Here is a 26,213-nt window from a genome sequence, read left to right on the forward strand (position 1 = left end):
CAGCAAGTCAACAAAATGTGGATTACCACCTTCCTTCTTCAAATGAGAAATACGTAAGGTAGGTTAAAGTCTACGCTACCGACTGGCACCACCAGTGGCCAATGTAGGGCTGGGTGCCGCTGAAGTTAGCTGAGCTGGACGCCTTCAGTTACATGACACATATTCGATTTTGCCGAATTAGAGAGAGTCATTCCAGGTTAGGGTTTGCTACACATGCAATCACTACAGGAGCGACTCTGTACCTAATCCTATTGGTACGTTCGTTGCTTTTCCTCCACAGCACTCATCAGAGAGGGAGGGAGCCCAATCAAATCAAGAGCAGTTCCATTGTCTTCAAACACCCGGTTGCAGACACTGTCTCTTCCCTTTCGGGTTGCAGATTCGTACCTTCCCACTCTGTTAACTGCCCTGTTTTGTGGGTCCCGCCCCTCGCAGCGGGAGCCGCGGGAACCGAGCGTGCGGTGCGCCGTGGGCCTCGGCGCGCGCCGTAGCTGCGGCCTGCGGAGGCGGGACTGCAGGCCCGGCCACCCCGCCCCGCTCCGGCGGCGAACCGTCTCGGCGGCCGCCTGCTTCCCTGCGCTCCGGCATCGTCCATCATGGGGCAGGAGCCGCGGACCCTGCCGCCCTCCCCCAACTGGTACTGCTCCCGCTGCAGCGACGCGGTGCCCGGGGGCCTCTTCGGCTTTGCCGCACGAACCTCCATCTTCCTGGTCCGTGTGGGCCCCGGCGCGGGCGCGAGCGCTGGGACGCCCCCTTTTCGAGGTAACTTTCCACCTCTGGTCCTCAGCTTCCCTGTCCGTCCTGCTCCCCTGGGCCGGCCACGGGGCGTCCCCAGCTAACCCATTTCCCACCGAGAGTGACACGGAAGCCCCGGCGGGAAAAGCATTTACTCGGGGCCCCTGAGCGGAGTTGCCTCGGGTCTGCGAGCAGGAGCAGCACCATGCTGTGGCCGACGGGTCCCGCCTCCCCGCGCTCGCACGTGGGACGGCCACCTCCCTGCTCCCTGCCTTGCCCCCAGCGCTCGAAAAGCCTGTGGCTTACCAGCCCCCGGGGGCCTTGCCGAGGCAGGTGGGGCGCCGGGGGTGCCCGAGGACCCCGATCCTAAGCTGAAGGCCTGTGGAGTTGTGGCCGCTCTCTGCAGGATGAATGGGCTGAGCCTGCGGCCCTCGGGCTCCAAAGTAAAGCCTTGATAGCACCGGGACAGACTGATTATACTCCACACGACCTCTGGCCCAACCTAAGAGTGGCCTCCACATTCTAAATCTGAGTAGCTCTCCGGCCTGAGAACTAATGGGAGCAACAGATACCCTCTCCAGTTTCAGCTGAACTGTTAGAGAAAGCAGAGGCTGAGGGGTACGGCCTGGTTGGTCGGGGGCCACATGGCAGAGCCAGCAGTGCTAGCCCCGACGGCTTCAGGTTGTTGTATGCGGTTATTTTTTGTTAGAGCCTGGGTTGAGTAACTCCAGGGCATCAACTCACTCATGCTCTGAAACTGTGTGATTCTGCCAGGAATCTGAGAGCGCGCTTCAGTTAACCGAGGGTCTGGTTTTGCTTGAAGTTGTAGGAGAGCTGGTGGGACACACCGAAAGGATCTCTGGCTTCACATTTTCTCATCATCCTGGTCAATACCACCTCTGCGCCAGCAGCTCCGATGATGGCACCGTGAAAATCTGGGATGTGGAGACAAAAGCAGTTGTGACAGAACATGCATTCCATCAGGTACCAGGGCTTTCCGTTTGGTTTCCCAGCCCTTTCTCTTGATCTAAGCTAAGGATAGTTTTGCTAGCTCCTCTGTTCAAAGAAACCTTTATAATTAATTCATTATTTAGAATCTTTACTTACTTACATTCAACTGAAAAGCAAAAAGGGGTGGGGGGAGGCAGAGGCACTGCTCGAGATCATTCATCCATTGGTTCCCTGCATGAATGTTCTCTTGGCCTGTTTGGACTGGATCCGGGCAGCCAGAGGCCTCAGAACCGACCCGGTGTCTTCCACGCGGACAGCAGGGACTGCAGTACTAGAGCTGCCCTCCAGGTGGCGCAGGCACAGGAGGCTGAAAGAAGGGCAGTGCAAATTCCTGTCAGGGAAGCAAGAGCCTTGAGTGGCATCTGAATTGCTGTGTTTTATTATTTAGAGAAGGAACTTTAAGTTGAAAAGGAAACTCAAATATTTTGTGAAACTAGATGCAGGAGTCGGTGAACCATACTGCCTGTTCTTACAAATAGTTTTATTAAAATTCAGCCATGTGGATTTATTAAGGGTTGTCCATGGCTGCTGGAGTCTAAATAGTTACCCTTGGGTTGTTCACATACCAGGCTCGTGCCATAAAGGGTAACTGAGTGGGTGAAACTCATTTCAAAACCAGAGACTGGGACATGTCAATATGGAATATGACTCTAGCATTTCATATCACAGAATCATTCATTCAGAATCCTGACTCCTTTGCTTCTGATCCTCATTAACTTCCTGTTAATGTGCCTGGAAGGCAGTGGGAAATGGCCCAATGCTTGAGGGCTCTTCCGCCTCACTGGATGGAGGTCTTGCTTCCCGGCTTCTGCTGGCCCAGCCTTGTCCTGTCTGTTGTGACAATTTGGGGAGGGAACCAGCAGAGAGCAAATCTCTGTGTCGCTCTGTCTCCGTCTGGCTTTCAAATAAATAAATATTTTTTAAAAAACTGAATACATAAGCCATATGATTAGTTAACCTTTTTAAAAAATAAAGGAAAAAAATGCATTCAGTCTTCCTAAGAATTTTCATTAAACTATTAAGAAAAAAATTTAAAGGATTCTTTAAGTCTGCAGTAGTCTAAATTTTAGTCACTTGGTTAGTATAGTGTTGCTATTCAGAGAGCACTAACAATTATTTTAAGGACCTGTAAGGTACCTAACATTATATGATGGTGGTTTGTGAGGTGTGTTAAACATTAAGTAAAAATTCAGCACTGACTAATGGAAAACACTTTGTTTCGTTTTGTTCTAAAGCATACAATCTCAGCATTGCATTGGTCTCCTCGAGTAAAGGACCTAATAGTGTCTGGGGATGAAAAGGGAGTAGTTTATTGTTACTGGCTCAACAGAAATGACAGCCAGCACCTCTTTATAGAACCCAGAACAATCTTCTGTCTTACTTGTTCGCCTCATCATGATGATTTAGTAGCCATTGGGTAAGTGCTGTGCCATTGATAGTGATTTTTTGTTTCTTTGTGATTGTATTTTGCATTTGCCTTACTCTAGCTCCTGCCTTTACTGCTTGGTGGAATCCTTCCACAGGAGGTTGGGGCTCACTACTCCGTGCTCACGGCTGCCTCGATCACAGTGATCGCCACATCCTTACTGTCTCTCCACTTCCCTCTGGTTTTGTTTCCCGATGTCCATGGTTTTGCACCAAGCACATCCATCACGTCTAAGTCCTCCAATCAGCCTGCAAATGCCCTCTTTCATCTCCTACATCACCCTTGGGTTAACATTACCTCAGTGAGTGTGAGATAATGCTGCCCTGTCTGGCGCTGAGCTTTCCTTCTAGACTGGGAAAGTGGGAAGCCTCCTGGGTCTGTCTCCCCACTGAATACCATAGCTTTGGAAGTGAGCATCCTTCTTCCCCCTCACGTACTTTTCACCCAAAGGTGTCCCTCCAGTTTGAATCCTTTTCATAGGCAATGAGAAAATGTTCCATTCGGTGGCTTCTGATGTTCTCATTGAGGTGTGAGTTGCAGTGACTGGGTCAAGTTTCTCATGAATTGGGGCTAGATTCAGGATGAAGGTGTTAAAACAGTCATCTCAGAGAATATGAGAATAAATTTATGGAAATGAGTTGCAGATACAGTGTTCAATGCTTTATACCAAGCTTAGGATCAAATAACTACTCAAACTGAGAAATGAAATGATTGGATTCACCCAGGTTTGAGGTTTTGCAGGGTAAAATTCCCAGAGGAGGGGAGACAAGGAATATCGTATTTAAGAAGGTGGTTATAATGATGGATCATCAACTCTGTGCAGAAGGAAGGAGGACAGATGTGGGTGAGTGAGTGAGAATATAGGAGTCTTGTGACGTGGGCACATTGTTGCAGCTAAGGGTCTAGAGAGAGTAAACTGAAGGGTAGAAGGGCTGAGAGAAGGCTGAACCAGACCCTGAGAAGAGAGCAAGGAGTCACGAGAAGATGTGCAGGAACTGCAGAGTAGGACCAATCGGATGAAGTCAGGATGAAGCTTTTAGGGGATCTCCAAAAGAATGATTATTCATAGAAAAGTAAGACTTGAAAACAACTTGACTTTGTAACAGTTAGACTGCAAGTACCTTGAAGTTAAGGCTTTCAAAGATTAACATACTGTGGAATGGCTGATAATGTTGACCTCCACAATGACTGCTAAGCTGAAATGCTAATTACAGAGAATATTCTGACTTGGCTTCTTAGTGCTGTCTCTAACTCTTGTTTTTCAGCTACAAGGATGGAATAGTGGTCATAATGGACATCAGTAAGAAGGGAGAAGTGATTCACAGGCTGCGAGGCCATGACGACGAGATCCACTCCATAGCCTGGTGCCCTGTGCCTGGTGAAGACTGCTTATCCCTGGGCCAAGAGGAAAGTTCAGGTAGAGATGATTTAAGGGAGAGTTCAGTACTCTTCACTCTAAAAGAACAAAGTGCATAGAACTGTATCATTTTGGGACTGGCACCCTGGTATAATAGGTTAAGCCTCCGCCTCAGTACCAGGATCCCATATGGGAGCCAGTTTGTGTCCTGGGTGACCCCAGCCATTTGCCGAGTTAACCAGCAAATGAAACATCTCTCTTTCTGTGTCTCTATTGCTTTCTGTAACTCTGCCTTTCAAAGAAGAACTTAAAAATAATAAATCTGATTTAAAAAAATAATTGTATCAGGGCCCAGCACAGTAGCCTAGTGGCTAAAGTCCTCACCTTGCACACACTGGGATCCCATATGGGCGCCAGTTCTAATACCAGCGGCCCTGCTTCCCATCCAACTCTCTTTCCAGGCTTGTGGCCTGGGAAAGCAGTTGAAGACAGTCAAAAGCTTTGGGACTCTGTACCCGCGTGGGACACTCAGAAGGACCTCTAGGCTCCTGGCTTCAGATTGGCTCAGCTCCAGCCATTGCAGCCACTTGGGGAATGATTCAGCAGACATAGGGTCTTTCTCTCTGTCTCACCTCCCTTCTGTATATCTGACTTTCCAATAAAAATAAATAAATCTTGGGCCTGGTGCCATAGCCTAGCAGCTAGGGTCCTCGCCTTGAATGCGCCAGGATCCCATATGGGTGCCCCGGAAACCCTGCTGTGGCCTGGGAAGGCAGTCGAGGGCGGCCCAAAGCCTTGGGACCCTGCACCCATGTGTGAGACCTGGAAGAAGCTCCTGGCTCCTGGCTTTGGATTGGCACAGCTCCGGCCATTGAGGTCACTTGGGAGTGAACCATCAGATGGAAGATCTTCCTCTCTGTCTCTCCTCTCTGTATATCTGCTTTTCCAATAAAAAAAAAAATAATAAAAATAAATCTTTCAAAAAAAAGAACAATGCATCTTAAAAAAAAAGAATTTGTATCATTTGAATTGCATTTAAAGTTTAAGTTTTACAGTTCAAATAATTATTAAAGAGATTACTAATTTTTAGAAGTGCTTCCAAGCTAATTATTCTTTAATAAGTGCATGTTTAATGCATATTGACAAAATTCTCTCTCTGCTAGAGGAGCCTGAAACGCTCAATGGGAAAGTTACAGCACGAACTCCGCAGTCGAAGGGCTGCTACTTGGCCACCGGGAGCAAAGATCACACCATTCGGATCTGGAGCTGCTCAAGGGGCAGAGGTAAGACTGGTTTTTAAGATTTCTTTTTTTAAAAACAGGAAAAAAAAATTTCTTTCCTGATATAATCTAGTTTGAGCCAGAGGAAGCAAAACTTTTTTATGCTGTCCTCTGGTCCCGAGAGCGTGTCCTCCGTTGGAAGGCAGCCCGTACCTGTACTTTTTCCAGAACATTGTTTCTCCCGCTTAGCTTGGGCTGGAACTGTCTGTGCTCTGCGCATCTGGTCGTGGTGTGCAGTATAGTTTCTGAAGACAAAGCTGCTGCTGCTTTATTGAAGCATCATGGTGTGTGTGGAGAGCAAGGTACTTGTTAGGAGAATAGCAAAGCTGGAACATGCACGCCATGGAAAAGATGTCTAGACGGAGCGTTTGCAGTGCACGAATGCGGAAAGAACTCAGAGCCAGCAGAGAAGTGCATGTTGGAACGAGGAAGCTCACTTGACCACATCACGGGGCCCTCAGCATGTACTTCTCCCAAGCTTCTAACAGTTCTCTAACCTTTAGAAATGGAGAGAAACTGCAGGCAAACTGGATGTTACCTTCATAGTAATAGTAGTCTCACCTTTACTGTGGAAAAAGTCACATAAAATATACCAGCCTAATAATTTTAATTGTAGACTTTATTATTATTAAACATATCCATAATTGTATACAGCTATTGGCACTGTTCATTTCTAGAATGCTTGTCATCTTGTGAAACTGAAATTATGCCTGCTAAACAGTAAGCCCTTGTCCCCTCTCCTCATGGCTCTGAAATCATATAGTAAATGTGTGTGTGTGTGTGTGTGTGTGTGTGTGTGTGTGTGTGTGTGTGTGTGTGTTTTAAATGTCTTTTTGTAGCTTATTTCACTTACCACAATATCCTCAATCCCTGTTATAACACATCAGTTTCTCCCTTCTAAGGTTGAATGATACTCTGCCACACATAATGTGGCACGTGCCACTTAGTTTAGTTATTACGCCATCCACAGACTTGAGCTGCTTCCGAGTTTTAGCTGCCGTGAACATGGTATAGTCTCAACTTTATTTCAAGCCATGAGCATTTCATTATCTTGGCCAGATGCATTTATGCACAAAAGATGAGTAGCACAATGCGTGGGATGCAGTTCAGACTTGATAAGTGGTAACAGTTCTGGAAGACAGAACTTTGAGAACTGTGGGCACACTACAGCTAAACCTGATGGGAGTATCAGGCTGAGACCCCCTCTGCACCAGGGGTGTCCAGTACAGTGACTATAATATAAATGTATTATATTACTTTGGAAAAAAAATCTTTTTTAAAGACTTAAACCACAAATGGTACTGTGAACTGCTGATGACTCTGTACATGTAGTTTCACTGTCTTGAGTATCATTAGCCTTTTCTGGATTTATTTATTTATTTGAAAGGCAGAATTACTGAAAGAGAGATCTTGCATCTGCTGGATCACTCCTGAAAGGCCCTCAATGGCCAGAGCTGAGCTAACCCAAAGCCAGGATCCAGGAGCTTCCTCTGGGTCTCCAAGTCAGTAGAGCGGCCCAAGCATTTCGGCCACCCTCCATTGCTTTCCCAGGCACACTAGCAGGGAGCTGGATCAGAAGTGGAGTGGCCAAGATGCAAGCTAGCTCCCAAAAGGATGCCAGTGCTCCAAGCAGCAACTTTACCCTCTATGTCACCACACTTGCCCCATTAGCCTTTTTGATCCACAGGGGTAATGATTTTGAAATTGCCCTTTCTGAAGAGGAGAGGCGGGGGAATAGACCCGACTGTTAAGGAGCGCTTGTGGTTGACCCTCCATTGGCCCAGTAATCAGCCCACGCAGCTGGTATCCAGTTGTTTTGGGTAAGTCTGTCTTGGTATTGCTATGTTTGATGTGTTGTTTTTCTATTTATTGTTGGAGATTCTCAAGGCATCTCTTTGTAGATAATGAAACTAGGATACTAGCCAACAGTATGAACCATTTAAAGTAGGAAAATCATGATGCCAATATCTGTGCTGTCTACTGACAGAGGTGTAAAAGCTTGAACAATAGCCTGGTAGTTACAAGTGTGGACTCTGAAGATGTGCAGAATTTCATGAAAAAGCTACTGCCTACCTGTTTGTGTTCATACACAACACCCTTTTCCCTGCTGAAGTTCAGGCCTGGGAGATAGTAACTGTATTTTCCATCTTGGGGCAGTTTTGGCAGCTGCATTAAAAGGAAAAAAAAATTTAGCACTTGCTTCCAAATGCTGGAATTAATAAGTTAATTTAACAGGTGAGTTCCCTGCCTTTACATGAGGTGATATAATAGAAATTACCTCAAAATGTTAGGGCTTTGTCTGCCCTACCACTGCCCCAAAGAAGAGAGATCATCTTAAACCTTAGGAACTGTGTAAGTACGGCAGGCATTTGATAATTAAAGCTGTTAGAAAATTATGTTAAAAAGTAGTCCCAAGACATGCACATCATCAAAAAGGATGAAAGTACATATTAAAGTGTCCCTCTCATGTCTGCCCTCCCCATTGCTTAGTGCCCCTCTCTATAGTGACAAATTTTGTGTGGATCTCTTCCTGTAGATATTTTGTGCATATTTCAGAAACGTGCAATTCTGTTTTTAAAGGAACAAGGGACAGAAATATTTCTGTAACTGAAGGCCCAAACTCTGGCTCTGCATACATTGTTCTCCAATTACCTGAGAGAATTAACGTGTGTTTTTTCTTCCCAGAGGTGAGCTGCTGCTTTGGGATCTCACCCAGTCTTGGAGACGGAGATACACCCTCTTTAGCATGTCATCAGAAGGGCAAAACCACTCAAGAATCGTGTTCAATTTATGTCCTTTACAAACAGAGGATGACAGACAGCTGCTGCTTTCCACGTCCATGGATAGAGATGTAAGGGCTGCTTATCAGCACTCAGCGCTGCACGGCAGTGATCTACAACCCATCAGTCCCCACGCCCCACCCCTGCTTGCAGCTGCAGAGCTCCTCCTGTTGACTGATGGGCACTGAATTACCCCTAGTCGAGAGGGGGTGAGGCATCAAGAGCCTCCAGCATGCTTGTGTGTTCAGGGAGATGGGATCTGGGGGAGGGAATGTGAACAGGGAAGGGTGTGTGAGGAAATCATGTGTAGTTTTTCCTGTTCCAAAGTTTAGAACACGTAGCAGAATCCCCTGTTCTTAGTGAAGTCTTCCCCCACTGAGTCTTAAAAAGTCAAGTTTTCTTTACTTTAGAGTCTGATCTTGACTGTTTTTCTGGTAGGCTTGTTTGATAAAACAAATGACAGTTAAAACCTTTGCACTGCTCCCATACGTGTGGGAAGTTGTTTTGCTTTTTGAGGTAGTATTTCCATTGCTGAGGCTTTACTTAAAGAGTAGGCTTCCAGAGCTGTCATAGAGTGGGAACATCACTAAATTTCTGGAAAGTAGGAGGCCTGGGTTCTAGTTTACTAATTGTGTGGCCCTGGATTCAGTTGACATTTCTGGGGTTAAATAAATCCTACTGTCCCTTTAAGCTATGTAATTAATTACTAATTCTTTTTCCTACAAGACACTTTTTCTGATTTCTTCCAGAAAAGTTATATTATCCTTCCCCACTCTTTGAGCCAATCGCATCTGAAAACTGTTTTTCCTGTTTCTTTTCTCTTTTTTCTACTTATTTCCTCACTTTTAATCTCTTCAGGTCAAATGTTGGGACATGGCCACTCTGGAGTGTAGCTGGACCCTGCCTTCCCTCGGTGGGTTTGCCTACAGTCTGGCCTTCTCCCCTGTGGACACGGGCTGCCTGGCCATAGGTGTTGGGGACGGCATGATCCGCATATGGAATACGCTCTCCATTAAGAACAACTATGATGTAAAACATTTTTGGCAAGGTGTCAAGTCTAAGGTTACATCGGTAAGGATGCTTTTTTTTTAGTTTGTTTTATACATTTTTTTCAAATGAGTAATTTTTTTTCTTAGAAATTACCTCTTTATTCAAATGAATTCTGCTGGGATTCAAAAGTTATTCACAGCAGTTTTGGTAAAGTTGGAAACTAGAAAGGAAGGAAACCAAATACCATTATCCCATATTCAGAGTTTAAATGTGCTGAATCTTTGTGCAGTTCATTCTGTGATCATGGAAGGTATGTTAAGTTATAATCACTTGTTGCAGTGTTGTCAGATTAGTAAAAATGATAGCACAGATCTCTTTTTGATGTGGAAAGATGTCTAATTCATGAAAAATGAAAACATGGACTACAGATTAGAAAACAGTAAATATATTTTTTTGCTTTGATTTCCTCTAAAATGTTACAATTGTGGCTGTGTTGTCTACAATGAATCTTAGCCAAAAGGCTGAGAAGCGATATGGGTATTTAGCCTAAAGATAATCAATGTTTATTGATGAAAATGGAAATCTAATAGTATGGAAGTATGGTTTCAATGAGAATTAGAAGAAATTTTCACTTTAATTATTGCAAGACAGCGTAAGAGCTCACTCTTCTTGTTTATTCTTATTGGAAACTTTTTTTGTAGCTGTGCTGGCACCCAAACAAGGAAGGCTGCTTAGCTTTTGGAACAGATGATGGAAAAGTGGGATTGTATGACACTTACTCCAACAAGTAAGAAATGCGAGATTCTCTTTAGGCCGTTGAACAAAATGTCAGTGACGGACAGCAAAACTCCATGAATGGCTTTTTGAAAACGGCCTTTCATGTGGTGGGATTTCAGTGTATATGACATTTGGTAACCAGCAAAATAAACCATTTACATTTGTTTTATCCAAGTTTTCAAGCATATATTTTAGCTGTGTAAGACTATTACAAAGAATATCTGGGTAGCTTCTATGTAGATTCACCGATTAACCTTGTCATATTCTTAGTTTTACATTACTTTGTCTAAAACATGTAAAACAAAGTTACAGATAGCATGGTACTTCTTAACAGTTCTCAAAATAAGGACATTCTTCCATGTAACCATTTCCTAACCACACAACATTAACAGTAACTTCATAGTGTGATCTAATGTGTATAATACAAAAATACTTGGAAAAGTTAGTAAAAATGCTTATTTTTTTGAAATACCTTAATTGTATGGCTCATTTTAGGTTTCTTGAAGATAGGTCTAGAGGTCTAATGGCATTCCAGACCCAAACAGTTCAGTTTGGCAGCCAGCAGCATATGCAGCTATTTGTACTTAAAGTAGTTATAATTAAATTTGGAACGCCATTTTGAGTCCCAGATTCTCTACTTCCAGTGCATCTTCTTGCTAATGTCCCTCGTAAGGCAGCAAAGATGGCCTGGGTGCTTGGCCCCCTGGGGTGGAGCTCCTTGGTTTCTGCTTAGTCCAGTCTGACTGTGGCAGACATATGGGTAGTGAGCCAGCACTCTGCCTTTTATAGTAATACATACATACTTTTTTTTTTTTTTTTTTGAGAAAAATCTGCTTTTTCTATTTCTTTAAGCCAAAGAAACAGTTTGTTGTCTGGCTTATTCTATAAATTAATGACCAGCTTAATCATAGTTTTTGAATTCTAAAGTCATACAAAGAATATACTTACATTGAAAGTCATAATAGTGCAGCCCTTTTCTCCCCATCATCCCCATGATGACCTTACAAAATGTTCTTAAAAGAAGCTTTTTTGTTTTTTTAAGATTTACTTTATTTTTATCGCAAAGTCACATATACAGAGAGGAGGAAGTGGGCCTTTCAGAGGAAGAGATGAGAATTATCCTAAATGGCTGGATAGGCGGGAGTAGCATTTTTGTTTTCTGACTGAATGTAAAGTATATTTAAGACACAGTCATCTAGCTATACAGTAGGGACCTTTCAGAAAAAAAGATGATCGGTTTTACATTAAGCAACTTTGTGTTTGCCCCCTGCTCCCACAGACCTCCACAGATTTCTAGCACATATCATAAGAAGACTGTGTACACCCTGGCCTGGGGGCCACCAGTACCCCCCGTGTCACTCGGTAAGGTCTGAATTGTTCTATTAACAAATAGGAGGGTACTTCCTTTCCTGCTGTGTGACCTTGGGATGTTAAAGCTGGCAGGAGTCCTCAGTGTTCTAGTGCAGTGACTGCTTCAAGGATCGGGCGAAGTAGCAGTGGCCAGTGATGAATTGATTTCTTCTTCCCTTTAGTTACATTTGGCCCAGTTCCCTGATTTAACACCTCAGCACTTTTTTCTCTTGTATCAATATAGATAAATAGTTAAGAAAGGTTTGCCAGATACTTTTTGTTTTATACATTAATTTAAAAACGTGGGGACATCTTGGCTTTCCAAAGGAATTGGAGCACTAGGAGAGGATAAACCCTTTAAGTTTTTGAGACTCTTGTTTGTACAACAGACATCTAATAGAAACTAGTTTTGTGTGCCAGCATTAGTGGAAAAAAAAATTGCTCTCAAAGAAATCTCTGCTTTGAGGACAACTCCATGTATTTAGTCTTAGGAATCTTGCAGTTCCATATCTGCTCAAAAGAGTACTACTCATTTCTAGAAGAAAAAAATACTCAAAAGCTTTGATTTGAGAACGTATTATGAAAAACTTTGATTTGAGAACATATTATGTTTGTTCTCTGATTCCAGCTTTAGTACTTCTACCATTTTGAATGCCTAAAGGTGAAAGGAAACATTTTACATCATAGAACTAAACACAGAAATGATACACCTTTTGACTTCCAACCATGTTCAAATGGAAAGAACAGTGACTATACTCCAACACAAACAACTCAGTATGATGTGGTCACTACAGCCATGTATAAGCTGTTACACTAACGTAAACTTTGTTTCTGATCACATACAGGAGGAGAGGGAGACAGACCGTCTCTAACTCTGTACAGCTGTGGAGGGGAAGGGATTGTCCTGCAGCATAACCCCTGGAAGCTTACTGGAGAAGCTTTTGATATCAACAAACTCATCAGGGAGACCAATTCCATCAAAGTGAGTCCTCTCTTGATCCCCCACATCTCATGTTCCTCTGGGCTTCACATATTTCTCATGAAATGCAGATACACATCATGCTAAATCTGATTCCTTAAATAGAAGGCTGTGAGGGAATTTGTGGGAAAAAAGCCTGTATGTTAGGAGTCTTTTTCCTGTAAAGCAAGTATCTTAATTCCTCCTTCCTCACCCTCCCATCCCCAAAATTTGTCTCATTTGCATGGTGATTTATTATAAACCTTCAGAGCCTAAATGTAAGGCTTCCTTTTTATGTGGCATAAATAACGTTAAGACCTGGTGTTAAGTGCAGCTGCAGAGTGCTCTGCTTCAGAAAGAACTGGCCTTTTAATATCATAGTGAAATCATTTCACATTTACACTAAAACTCCCAAAGTACTATAAATAATTCCTTATAGCCTTTGTCCAAAGCACCTCATTAATCACAGTTGCTTTACCATCTGTCAGTAAACTGTAAAATTAAACCATAAGAACAGATTTCCTTACCCTTTCAAATGAGCCATTTTTTAATGCAGATCATCTGAGAGTGACCAGCCTTAAAGTGACAGTTAATCATACATTTAATTATATTTACTGATTATATTCCTTCATTTTCATAGTATCTGAACATTAACATTAAGCAGAGAATGAAGGAGACAAACTTACTCTTCCTAACCGCCTCCTAGGGGAGCGGCAGCTAAGTGAGGGATGAGAGGTTTGGGCAAAGAATCTGGGCTTTTGGGAGTAGAACTTTGGAAACGCTTCCCACAGCAGCTGACAACGCTGTGGCCGTGATGAGTTATGCTACAGAGGGAGCTAAAGAGCAGCAACATGTAAAAGGCAGGGGAAGCCAGATCCTGGGAAAGAAACAGGAGCAATTCGAATGAAACAAGGAGTCCGGGTCCATATGGCTTTCATCAAGGAACATGACCCACCAGTTGTCAAAGCTGATCCGCATGTCTCCTTCCTTATTGTGGAATACAATATTTTGAGTATGTTTTTTAAAAATCTTTAAATGTTATAGAACTTTCGTATCAGCCTCTTCACCTCATGTAAGAAATTAGAATATTTGTTATTAGCAATCCTTGATTCGTGGTGTACAATATTTACAAGAGTGGCTGTTAAACAGAACATTTTTAAGCTAGGAGCTTTTTCTCATGCTGTCATCATTGACTTAAGTTGTGTTGGGAGAACGATTACTGTTTACAGTCAGGATCGTTTGTTTTGCTTTCTAGTACAAATTGCCTGCACACACAGAGATCAGCTGGAAAGCAGATGGCAAAATCCTGGCTCTTGGCAATGAAGATGGGTATGTGTTTGCATCTTCAAAACAGAAAAAAAAAACTGTAACTGCATGTCTATTTGGTCAGAAGCTGGCTGAAGTTAACTATAACGTTAGTTGGGGAAGCCCCGTTGCAGGAACTCTACATCTTGGAAAGCAATGGAACTATGCAGATATTTTGGACCCAGAAAGGGTGTTTGCCCATGCTGTGTTTTGGCTGGTCTGTGACTCCAGGATGCTCAGCTCCTGCATCAAACTGCACCAGTCACACTCTTTAAAGCCTAGGTGGAAATGCTTTTTACTTCTCATAATGTTGTGTCCAGTGTTAGTATAAATTTGTTGGTTCATCAATTCGGTTAGCTTCTTTATCACCATTTATTGTAATTACAAATATCTGAGAAATACAACCTGCTATAGATCATTAAAGTTTTTAAAAGCTGAACATAACTTCTTTTGGAAAACAACCTTCAGTATTTGGTTTTGATGAGAAAATGACCTTTATAGTAACAGATTGATGGACTGGAGGAGATCCTGCGCTGTGTTGTCTGATCCATATTTCTTGCCTTGCTGTGTTTCTCATTCCAGATCAATAGAAATATTTCAGTTTCCCAACCTGAAACTCATCTGCACCATCCAGCAGCATCACAAACTTGTGAATACCATCAGCTGGCATCACGCGCACGGCAGCCAGCCCGAGCTGAGCTACCTGATGGCCTCGGGCTCTAACAACGCAGTCATTTACGTGCACAATCTGAAGACTGTCATAGGTAACTCGGTCCTGTGGCCACTGTCATCTCTTCCCCTGTGTTTATTCTAATCTTTTTATTTTTTTTACTTCATTATTAACATCAAAATAAATACTATTGTTACTGGGACTTTTAACCATGCTTTCCAAAGTGATTTTTTTTTTTTTTACATGACAAAAATGTTAACTTACAAGGTGCCTGGTCCCCCATAATCCAATGCCTTGTTACTAACGAATGTTATTAGTTTGCTACATGTTCTGTCCAGAATTTTCAAGGTATTTATTAGTCTACACATATGTTTTATGTTAACGAATAGGTTTGTGCTTGAAAGGCAGATTTACAGAGAAAGGTATCTTCAGTCCGCTGGTTTATTTCCCAAATGGCCACAAGGGCCAGAGCTGGGTCAGTCCAAAGTCAGGACCGGGAGCTCCCTCTGGGTCTCCTGCATGAGTTCCAGGGCCCAAGGATTTTGACAATCTTTTGCTGCTCTCCCAGGCACATTACAGTAAGCTGTATCAGAAGTGCAGCAGCACGACTTGAACCAGCTCAAGTCTGGGGTGGTAGCAATGCAGGTAGAAACCTAACTTAACTATGCCACAGCATCAGCCCCACTTTTATGTTGTTTCAAGAGAAAAGCTTTCTCTGCCTAGATTAAAAAAAAAATCACTATATAAACAGAAATATCTGTGCCATTTGTAATCTTCCTTACGTATTTTGGGGACCGATATGGTGGCAATCCTTCACCTGCAGTGTCAGCCCCCCATGAGTGCCAGTTCAAGTGCTGGCTGTTCTACTTTTTGATCTGGGTCCCTGCTTCTGGCCTGGGAAAGAGGCAGAGGATGGCTCAAGTCCTTGGGCAGCTTCCACCACACGGGAGTCAAGGCAGAAGCTCCTGTCCCCGGCTTGGGATCAGGCTTCGGCTATGTATCTTGGGAATCTTTTTTGCTGGTATATAAAGATCTATCTTACTCCATTAACAAAAACCTGTTCGATGCCCAGCATGATAGCATAGTGGTTATTAAAGTCCTTGCCTTGAATGCGCCGGGATCCCATATGGGCCAGTTCTAATCCCGGAAGCCCCGCTTCCCATCCAGCTCCCTGCTTGTGATCTGGGAAAGCAGTGGAGGATGGCCCAAAGCCTTTGGACCCTGCACCTGTGTGGGAGACCAGAAGATCTCCTGGCTTCTGGCTTCGGATTGGCTCAGCTCCAGCCATTGTGGAGGCTTGGGGAGTGACCCATCGGATGGAAAATCTTCCCCTCTGTCTCTCCATCTTTCTGTATATCTGCCTTTCCAATAAAAATAAAGAAATATTTAAAACAACAACAACAAATATCTGTTTGGTCCATCATGTATACGTATCCTTCCCACAACTGAGTAATATTTATTTAAATTTGTTTGCAATTTCAATGATACTACAAAAAATAGCCTTTATACATGTAACCACAAAAGTGAATGAATAATTTAGTTGTAGAAAATCTCTAGAAGTGGAATTGGTAAGTGAAGGGTTGCAAACATTTAAAATGTAGGTTTTTTTTAAAATGTAGTTTTTGTAGTAGTTACTGCTTTAAAAATGTTACTAGTTTATATTCCTTCTGACACTACTGGAGCATCATATATGTGCATGTAGGACATGCCCCGTCTCCTTGTTTAATTCCATTTAATCTTACAGTCTTAAGGTTTTGTTATTTTTGTTTAGCCTATGATTAACTTGAGAACTACAAACGTTTTCCAGCTTCTTTAAGCCAGAGAGCTAGCGTGCAGTGGTCTGACTGCACGGCCTGCATGTCTGCTGCCAAGTACTGCTTCCTACACATGGCTAACTTTTACAAATGTATGTAACTGAGTCAAGAAAGAATCTTAAACTAGATAGAAGAGCCCTCCCCCCCCCCTTTTTTTAACATACAGGAAGTGGGAATCTTTTTTTTTTCTGCTTTATATGTTGACATTATGATCCGACACTGAATTGTTTTCAGAGTGCTGCAAAGTACATGTTCTCAGCCACTGTATAAATAGATACTTTTAATTTCCCTGTAACTAATTATCAGCACTTTTCTGAGAATCCTATTAGTGTTTCTCTTGAGCCAGCAATGTATCTAGACACTTTTTTCTGGTAACAAATAGCAGGCAGTGTGTAATGAGCTGTTTAGAAAGCTAGTACTGGCCTGTGATTGCTACTAAGATTCTAAATGAATCATCCACTTTGGCAAATGACATTAACTTCACTGTAATAACAGTGTGGATCTCAGCCAACTACTGTGGCACTACTACCCTGATTTTTTTTTTTAATTAAGTAATCTATTAAGTAGGAAGAAAACTGCTAGAATCAATTTCATTTAGTTTTTTCTCTTATTATTTTACAATAAGATGTAGAAGAAAGTTGTAAGAATAGTAGAAGAAACCCACTCATCTTTCCCAGCTTCAACCATTTTTCACATTTTGTTCCATCTGGTTTATTCCGAAATGGAGAGTATATAATTTCCAAATTAGTTGAGATGGTGTTGTGTATATTATAACCCCCCTCTATACCTATAATGTTTCTGTATTTTATGACAGCGATATTCCCTTACAGAACCATGCCGTCATTAACCTCAGTAAATTTAAAGTATGGTGATTTAATCTCCCATCTGTGTTCTGGTTTGCATGTTGAGCCAGTGGTGTGCTTTTTCACCAACACAAGAACCTGTCCAGGATCACATTTGTTATCTCTCTCTAGTCTCCTTTAATATTAAACAATTTGTCTGCCTTTTTAAAACAATTATACTTGACATTTTTGAAGACTGCAAGCCAGTTCTTATATAGGTGCTTCCTCATTTGAATTTGTTATCTTCTCATATTAAAATTTAGATTATATAGTTTTACCTAGAATAACATGTGTAATGATCTGTCTTTTTTGATATTCTCCTTTTGGCTGCTTTTAGAAAGAATTAACTGTTGCTAACACTTCATAAATTTGGTCTGTGTACACATTACTGTGTGTGTGCCCGATTCTTACCATGAAACGGTATTTGCCTAGCTAAGACAAAATCTTGACTCGCACCATGTTAGTACCTTTACTGTTGTTGTTAGTAATGGCAATGATCTCCTCCCCTTGCCTTTTAGAGAGCAATCCCGAGTCACCAGTAACCATCACAGAACCCTACCGGACTCTCTCAGGGCACACAGCCAAGATCACCAGACTGGCATGGAGCCCGCATCACGATGGAAGGCTGGTATCTGCTTCCTACGATGGTACAGCCCAGGTACTGCTGCGTCCCTGACTGTGGCTTCTGCACTGTTTGCTCTGTCGTCTCCCAGCCCACCAAACGTGGGCATCTTTTCCTTCCCTCACTGCTGTCTTCTACAGAATGAAAGTAGTCGGGTTGAACTGTGATTATCTGGGCCCTGTGCAGGCTTAGGCTGGGTTTCCTTACCTAGATGAAAGTTTACATATTTATAGGAGCTATCATTTTTACAGATTTCATTCTGATAAGAGAAACTAAATTGAAGTAAAAAGTACTCCTCCCTGTTCAAACACAGAAGTTGTTAGTAAATCACAAGAAGAATTTTGAGTTACAGAAGATTCTTAAGTCAGGAACCTCCAAGCTTAAAAAATACAGAAGAAATGGAAAGCCAGAAGTTTTAAAACCAAAATAGATGTTGGGAGCTGGGAAGTAATGTCTGTGGTGGGCATCTGTCTGTGTTGAGTTTTAACTGGGAACCACAAACATCTGCCTTCTGTGACATGGCCACTGGGATAATTCAAGAAACAGCAAGAAAACTGATCATTTTGTCCAGGAACTTGGGAACCAAAATCATTACCCCAATTCTTAAATCAGAAATTGGTTTTATTTTTTTCATGACCAGTACACTAAACCAAAAAAATCACAAAGCACTGATTGGAGACAGAGAAGCCCATTTATAGTCAACTCCACAGCAGAGTGTATATCCCAAAGCACATAAGCCTCTCCAAGCAATAATACTGTCTGAAATTGAGCTCCTTGAGAAACTTTGAGGTCATGGGAGGAACGCTTAAAAAACATATACCCAAAATGATGGAATAACTGGTAGCTGTCTATTTAGCCACGTGCCTTTTGGTTTTAGGTATGGGATGTCCTCCGGGAAGAGCCACTCTGCAACTTCCGAGGACATCGAGGTCGGCTGCTGTGCGTGGCTTGGTGCCCCCTAGATCCCGACTGCATCTACTCAGGGGCAGATGACTTCTGCGTGCACAAATGGCTCACTTCCATGCAAGATCATTCCCGCCCTCCTCAAGGTCAGTCTGCACCTGCAGTGCCTAAAATGTGCACTGAGGTGCCTTTATCACTTCCTCCAATAGCTGAGCTGATGAAGGTGGAACGTTAAAGACATTCAAGTAGGACAGCAAGATCAAAAGGGCAGCTCCTGGAGCCTAGGTGGCAGCCATGAAAACCTAAAGGCAAAAACAGCCAAATTGTGTTGTGCACACCTACCCCCAAATAGCATTCTGCATTTGTAGGGTCTGAGGCTTATCAAAGAAATTGCTGATTCCAGATTGGCATGTGGAAAATACAAGATGAGTTTAGCCAGAAGGGAAAGAAACACTTAAAACTGAAATAGGACCTGGCATGGTAGCCTAGTGACTAAAGTCCTTGCATTCACTGGGATCCCATATGGGCGCTGGTTCATATCTGGTTGCTCCTCTTCCCTTCCAGCTCCCTGCTTGTGTCCTGGGAAAGCAGCGGAGGACAGCCCAAGGCATTGGGGCCCTGCACCCGTGTGGGATACCTAGAAAAAGTTCTTGGCTCCTGGCTCTGGATTTGCTCAGCTCCAGCCATTGTGGCCACTTATGGAGTGAACCACTGAACAGAAGATCTTTCTCTGTCTCTCCTTCTCTCTTTAGATTTGACGTTTCAATAAAGATAAATAAAGCTTTTTTTAAAAAAAAATAATAGATTAAACAGAGAAGCCAGCCTGAATTGGTCCGATCCAACTCTGAGACAGTTTGACCTTTAATATCAGTGACAGGAGAATTCCACTACAAAAAAATCAACTGGTACCAGACTTGCCTATCTGTCATAAACAACTACAAATTTATTGAAAGAAATAAATGTCTTCATGAAGCTTTGCATAAGAATGCCGATAGCAGCTTTACCTGTGATTGCCAAAAAATAGGAACAAAGTAACATGTTCATCAGCAGATAAGTTAACAAAGTGTGATACAGTGTCACAGTGAAATTCTGTTCAGAAATTTTAAAAAATAAATAAATAACTGATACAGCCTCAAAAAACATGCCAGTAAGAGGAGACAACAGAAGTATAAAATTTTGTTTGCAGGAAATTTAGAATAAGCAAAAGAGTGGATGGGTTTTATCTTAACTTATATCTCAATAAAAGCTATCTTAATATAAGCAAAGAGGATGGGTATCGTGGCACAGCTTGTTAAACCTCCACTTGGTAACACTCTCATCCCATTTAGTTGTGCATGAGTCCCAGCTCCCCACACTTCCTGCTGCTGGAAAAGCCACTGCCTCCCGTGTGGGAGATGAGAGTGGAGTTCAGGCTCCTGGCTTCAGGCTGGCCCAGCCTGGCTGTTGCAGCCATTTAGGGAATGAACCATCAGATAGAGTATCTCCGTCTCTCCCTGCCATTCTGCCTTTCGAGTGAATAAATTTCTTTCTCATAATCATAACCAAATGATAAGACATTAAAAGTAAAGAAATAATAGCAATGAGCTGTAAGCCACTATGAGAGTCAATAGTCCATATAGACATAAAGAGTGAAGCCAGCTCTTCCTTACAGTGAATGCAGAGGGAACAGTGGAATAAGAAGGTCACCACCCACTCACAGTAATAAGCTGTAATCAAGAAATGTCAAATGTAGTAGATGCAGATGCTCAGTGACTAAATAGGAAAAAAACTTTCAGATTATAACCTTCAAAATATCCCCTTAATCAACTCATCAAAGTTAGCCAAACCATGATACAAATAAGAATTGTAGCTACTCCTAGGTTGTCCTGAGATAAACACACAGATGAGCATTCTGTGTGTTCCAGCCAAAATGCACAACCTTAATGTAATGAAAAACGTCAGGCTGACCCAAACTGAGAGGAATTCACCAAAATGACTCTCAGAGTGTTTGTAAGCATCAGGTAATGAAAGCCAGAGAAAAAGCAAGCAGGTGTTCCAGAGCACCAAAGGCAGTGTGTCTCTGTAGGAGAGCCCTGGGACAGCTTGCAGACTCGATGGAGTGTGCACGGTCACTGTGGGAGCTCATCAGTGTTCATTTCCCGACTTCACTGTGAGTGAAGCCAGAAAACACACTCACTTGCTAGGAAACATACTCAACTATTCATGTGTATGGTTTAGCAGAATTCCAGAAGGGTTTGGATAACATTGTCATAAATGGAAAAGGAAACAGCAGCTACAAAGGATTAGAAGTGGCCACTTATTAGAGTGCTTTAATTTAACAAAGAATGTTTAGTTTATTTTACTATGGTTCCTACAGGAAAGAAAAGTATTGAATTAGAGAAAAAACGGCTCTCTCAACCTAAGCCAAAGCCTAAAAAGAAGAAAAAGCCCAACTTAAGAGGACCTGTAAAGCAAGAATTGTTGGACGGCACTGAAGAAGAAAGCCTGAAGGAGAACCTGGAGCCTGTGGAGAATGGCGTGTCGGACCAGGAAGGGGAGGAGGAAGCCCAGGAGCCAGACCCGCCCAGGAACCTCGGTTCGGAGGGTATGCATCTTGGCGTTCACAAACTCCCACTTCTCAACTTCTAAACCTTGAAATATTCTTGATGGATTTTTTTAAGGTTTTATTTAGTTTTCTTATTTAAAACACCTTTGAAATGTTAAAAGGAATCTACTAGATGACTGGGTTGGAAGTAGTTACATGCTGTAAAAAAAAATTTAGTGACTTTTCTGGGGCCAAACCAGGGGACAAAGCAAAGCGAGAGTGGTAGGCCCATGGAGACTTGCAGGGGAAAGTGTTGCACTGTGACAATGGCCACATTTGCTGAAAGCACCATCCCTTAGTGCGTCTGACCCAGGAGCCGCCACCTCAGTGAGGCCTCACAGCATCTGCCCTTCTGCCTGGATTTGGATCCTGGGTTTCTGTGTTCTCACACAAAAACACGTACGAGCAGTCAGCTAGGTTCTTCTAGTCAAGCGATGGTGACGAATCTCAGATTTCTCACAAAACAGCACTGTATCATTAATTTCCAGTAATACAGTCTATTTCTAGTGTGAAGAGAAAAGCTGTTACTGGACAGCTTTTTAGCACTTTTATTAATTTGCATGTTTATCTTCAATACCTTGTGCTCTGGTTGTTAAAGTGATTGATTTAAGTAGCAAATAATATAAACAGAAGCGGTTCCTGATATGCTTAAGTTTAAAACAAATGCTTTTAATATGACAGAATTAAAAGGGCCAAAATATATGGTACAGAGGTACCCTGACCTGGTCCATCCTGAGGATGACTGCTGGGTCCATGGTCAGGATAAGGAAAGAGCTAAAAGCTTACCTAATTCAAAACAGGCTCAGTAAGATATCTTCCTACAAGAATGTCCTTTATCACTAGATCAAACAGCTAGGTTTTTAAAAATAAATAATAGTTTGGGTGCACAGGGTTTTAATTCCATATTGTATACACTCAATCTTCTCTATTAGTTGAATGATTCCTAGTTTATATAATCAAATATGTAGTTAGTACTTTGTGATCCAGATATCTAAAAGGTGTTCTGTCACCTGAGCAAAGTTTAGGAACCTATGAGAGGTTCAAAGCTTTGGCTTTTCTTAGCTCGTCAAACAAAGTGCTATAGAAATGGAATAAAGCCAGCTTTTAAGGTGGGGAAGGGAAGACCACCCCCCGTTCCTTGGCAAAGCATGTTTTGCTAACAGATAAAATTGTATTGGTAGGCCTGGTAAACCTTTTAACTTTAAAATTGTTCTTACTCCAAACTCTTTTTTTTGCCTCACACTGTAGTTTCTAGAGAGCCAGCTGTCTGCACCTCTGTGTCTTCAGGCAATGAAAAGTCTAAAGGTGCCATAATCAACAAAATCTCCTTCCTGAAAAAGGAACCACCTAAGGAGAAGCCAGGTTGGTATCTCATAACTGGAGTGTTTTGTTGGGGTGTCCTAAAACATGATGTGCAGCTTTGAACTCGGAAGCATACAGGGTTCGTTTGTTTAGGCTTTACTGCAGGCATCATTTTGATAACGTTTCAGTCTGGGGTTGAGCCTCTGAGTGCTTCTTTGCACGTCATGATGTGTTCTGCCACTGCTGACACTACTTCCTAATGTAAGCCAGGACATCTCTGAGTGTATCGTGAGCACTGTCCCCACTGGTGGATTTGAACACGTCTGTACTGCAGGGGGAGCTTCCTGTGCCCTCCAGGTCACATTCACACAGCAGGCACTCCATCTTGGATTTCTGATCAGTTGTTCTTCAAATGGTTTGTAATTCATTACATTTCAGAAGCCTTGATCAAAAAAAAGAAAGCTCGGTCCATGCTGCCCCTGAGCACAAGCCTGGATCACAGATCCAAAGAGGAGCTCCACCATGACTGTTTGGTTCTAGCGACGGCAAAACATTCCAAAGGTACCAGCTACATTTCTTTGCTCTGTCCAGGGTTTCCTGGAGACTGACGTAGGAAGGGTGCTTACTTATTTCTTGAATGAATGAGCAAACTAAATTTCTTATATATGCTTCAGTTCTTTTCCAGCCTTCCTCCCGACCTGCATTCCCATATTCCACTGGCTGACTCCCCATTCTGACCTGTTGTCAACACTGCCCAGTGCTCGGAGGGGTAGCTCCGTGCTAGCAGCCATCTGCATGCCAGAATCGGGGTGCTGGCTTATTTATCCTGCCACAGCCTGGCCTCTACTCAGCAGTATATTTATGTAGAAAATTGGTTTTTTCTTACCAGCACGGTACAACAAATAAAGCCACCACGTGTGATGCTGGCAGCCCATGTGAGTGCTTGGCCCTGTCCCAGCTGCTCCACTTCTGATCCAGCTGGGAAAGCCATGGAGGATGGCCCAGATGCTTGAGCCCACATTGGAGACCTGGATGAAGTTCAGAGTTTCTAGGCTCCTGGCTTCAGCCTGACCCCCCCAGCCATTGTAGCCATTTAGGAAGTGCACTAATAGATGATCTCTGCCTTTCTCTCTCTCTCTGTCTTTAAACTTTTTAAAAAAAATTTACGGGAATATTTTGTTAGTGAAGTCTTTTTAAATTTCTAAATTTCAGAGCCTTTATTTAATGCCTATTGCTTTGATATTTAAACAAATTTTTTCGAAGATTTATTTATGTTAATTGACAGAGGTGGGGGAGAGGCAGAGAGATCTTCTATCTGCTGGTTTACTCCCCAAATGGCCACAATTGCCAAAACTGAGTCAATCCAAGGCTGGGAACAAGAAGCTTCTTCCAGGTGACCCACATGTGTGCAGAGGTTCAAGATCTTAAGCCATCCTCTATTGCTTTTCCAGGCCACAAACATGCAGCTCGATGGGAACTGGAACAGCCAGGACTCAGCTGGCACCTATATGAATGCCAGTACTGCAGACAGAGGAATAGCTCAGTATGCCACAGTGCCAGCCATACAATTTTAATTTTATATTTTGAGATGGGCTGCACGTGATAAAGAAAAAATGTTTAAAAAAGGACATCACACCCCTGACACTTAGTCTTCCATTTCTCCTCCCTAAAAACATTAGCAGTTTCTTGCGTCTTGCCAGAGATGTGTTTTGATTAGAAAGGCAAATGTACAGAGAGGAGAGGCAAAGAGGAAGTTCTTCTATCTGCTAGTTCACTCCCTGTGTGGCCACAACTGCCAGAGCTACACCAATCCAAAGCCAGGAACCAGGAGCCTCCTCTGGGTCTCCCACACAGGTGCAGGGTCCCAAGGATTTGGGCCATTCTTTACTGCTTTCACAGGCCACAAGCAGGAAGCTAGATGGGAAGCGGGACCACTGGGATTAGAACTTGTGCCCATATGTGATCCTGGTGCATGCAAGGTGAGGACTTTAGCTACTAGGCTACTGTGCCGGGCCCTGAATTTTTTTATAGCCTTTTTTGGAGGCTTTGTGATACCTTTCTGTGATTAACGTAATTATACAGTTTTGCATTGTTTCTCCTACTTGAAACGTTTTTTTTTTAGTTCTTTTATGATAGGTCTCACTGAGTATTAAACATTTCTTATTAACTTAATTATTATTCTTTTTTTAACAGCATTTCAATGCATGTTGGATTTTGGGTTCAATTCTAAAGTTTTCCTTCCCCTTGTCTCTCAAATCTTTCTTTGAGTAGACTACAACTTATGTTGTCCTACTGGATTCTGTCAGGAGTGGAGCTTGATGAACCTCTGTATTCTGTTCTGCTGTCCTATAACCAGCAGGGGTCTCCGTGAGAGTCAGCGGCACGAGCCCGCACACGGAGCCCGCACACGACAGCATCAGGAGTGACTGTTCATACAGATAGTACTCAGGAATCACTGGGTATAAACGGCATCATGATTTGATCTGATTATTTATCTTTTAAAACAGAGCCGAATGAGGATGTATCTGCTGATCTGGAGGAAAGATTTCACTTGGGGCTTTTCACAGACAGGCCTGCCCTGTACAAAATGATTGAAACTGAAGGTGAGCCAACCAAGGCAATAATGCCATCCATCCTTACGTGTCCCCAACCTGTGAGCGCCTACGCCCCTTACAGGGCTACTGTAGCACTGTGTGGCAATTTTACTTGTCAGTTAACCAGGTTCTGAGGTCCTGACTTAAATCTCTCTTTCCCAAACAGGAAAAGGCCACTTGGAAAATGGCCACCCCGAGTTATTTCACCAGCTCATGCTGTGGAAGGGTGATCTAAAGGGAGTCCTCCAGACCGCAGCAGAGAGAGGGGAGCTGACAGACAACCTAGTGGCTCTGGCACCTGTAGGTATGTGCTCATCAGGAGGGCTCCTGCGTGAGCATAAAACCACAGAACCAGGGACATACACCACACGCTACATTTTCAGCAGTAAGATGATGAATATATCAACCCAACCTCTGCAACAGCAGGTCTCTGGCTTCCTTTAATGATTAGTGGAAATGCTTGTAACCTTTGGTTCACCAATTCTAATTACAGAACTTATGCAGCTCTACTGACACAAACAGAATGACGAACAAACCTGAATTTTCACTGCAGCAGTTCTGCTGTTTTTGAGCAGTGAAAGATGGCAAAAATCTCTATATGCATTAGTCATAGACTGATAGATCACTTACAATAGAAACCCCTGCAGACACCAAAAGGATGGGCAGTTCTGTATCTCACACAGATGAAAAGAATCAAGCTATGGACACAAAACAGAAAATTGAATATTCAATTGTATTTACACACTTAGGTGGGTTTAAACTTACTATCTCCAGAGTTTTCAAGAGAAATTGATAATGATGGTTGACAGAAAAACATCTTGTGCCCAGTTTCTCTCTCTTTTTTTTTTTTTTTAGCTTTTTATTCAAGTGTACTACAGATGAGAATACTTTAAAAATGAATGGAAAAGTAGAA

General features: G+C 42.7%; 2 protein-coding genes across 6 annotated transcripts in view; one reads left to right on the forward strand and one right to left on the reverse strand.

The window, feature by feature from the left end:
- Positions 1 to 538: 538 nt before the first annotated feature.
- The window catches only part of GEMIN5 (gem nuclear organelle associated protein 5), a 36,784-nt gene continuing 11,109 nt past the window's right edge, over positions 539 to 26,213 (forward strand). Inside the window, exons 1-20 of one of the 2 annotated variants that reach the window (XM_040991589.1) lie at positions 539 to 762; positions 1,559 to 1,719; positions 2,982 to 3,163; positions 4,438 to 4,589; positions 5,693 to 5,812; positions 7,497 to 7,629; positions 8,495 to 8,660; positions 9,448 to 9,660; positions 10,281 to 10,366; positions 11,636 to 11,718; positions 12,552 to 12,688; positions 13,920 to 13,993; positions 14,552 to 14,733; positions 17,814 to 17,953; positions 18,795 to 18,966; positions 21,177 to 21,404; positions 22,653 to 22,766; positions 23,145 to 23,267; positions 25,214 to 25,309; positions 25,467 to 25,604. In XM_040991589.1, the coding sequence (XP_040847523.1) occupies positions 597 to 762; positions 1,559 to 1,719; positions 2,982 to 3,163; positions 4,438 to 4,589; positions 5,693 to 5,812; positions 7,497 to 7,629; positions 8,495 to 8,660; positions 9,448 to 9,660; positions 10,281 to 10,366; positions 11,636 to 11,718; positions 12,552 to 12,688; positions 13,920 to 13,993; positions 14,552 to 14,733; positions 17,814 to 17,953; positions 18,795 to 18,966; positions 21,177 to 21,404; positions 22,653 to 22,766; positions 23,145 to 23,267; positions 25,214 to 25,309; positions 25,467 to 25,604 (2,866 nt within the window). In that variant the 5' untranslated portion in view covers positions 539 to 596. The remainder of the gene's footprint in view (positions 763 to 1,558; positions 1,720 to 2,981; positions 3,164 to 4,437; positions 4,590 to 5,692; positions 5,813 to 7,496; positions 7,630 to 8,494; positions 8,661 to 9,447; positions 9,661 to 10,280; positions 10,367 to 11,635; positions 11,719 to 12,551; positions 12,689 to 13,919; positions 13,994 to 14,551; positions 14,734 to 17,813; positions 17,954 to 18,794; positions 18,967 to 21,176; positions 21,405 to 22,652; positions 22,767 to 23,144; positions 23,268 to 25,213; positions 25,310 to 25,466; positions 25,605 to 26,213) is intronic. The other variant, XM_040991676.1, reaches the window with a different exon arrangement.
- CNOT8 (CCR4-NOT transcription complex subunit 8) overlaps positions 1,589 to 26,213 on the reverse strand; it is a 62,164-nt gene continuing 37,539 nt past the window's right edge. Inside the window, exons 7-8 of one of the 4 annotated variants that reach the window (XM_040992634.1) lie at positions 7,883 to 7,975; positions 1,589 to 1,670 (exon numbers count right to left, since the gene is read on the reverse strand). In XM_040992634.1, the coding sequence (XP_040848568.1) occupies positions 1,623 to 1,670; positions 7,883 to 7,975 (141 nt within the window). In that variant the 3' untranslated portion in view covers positions 1,589 to 1,622. Of the gene's footprint in view, positions 1,671 to 1,821; positions 2,054 to 7,752; positions 7,976 to 26,213 lie in introns of those variants that run through there. The other 3 variants (XM_040992713.1, XM_040992515.1, XM_040992461.1) reach the window with 3 other exon arrangements.

Source organism: Ochotona curzoniae, unplaced genomic scaffold (genome assembly GCF_017591425.1).
Source record: "Ochotona curzoniae isolate NIBS_2020 unplaced genomic scaffold, NIBS_Ocur_1.0 contig_1, whole genome shotgun sequence".
Taxonomy (NCBI): domain Eukaryota; kingdom Metazoa; phylum Chordata; class Mammalia; order Lagomorpha; family Ochotonidae; genus Ochotona; species Ochotona curzoniae.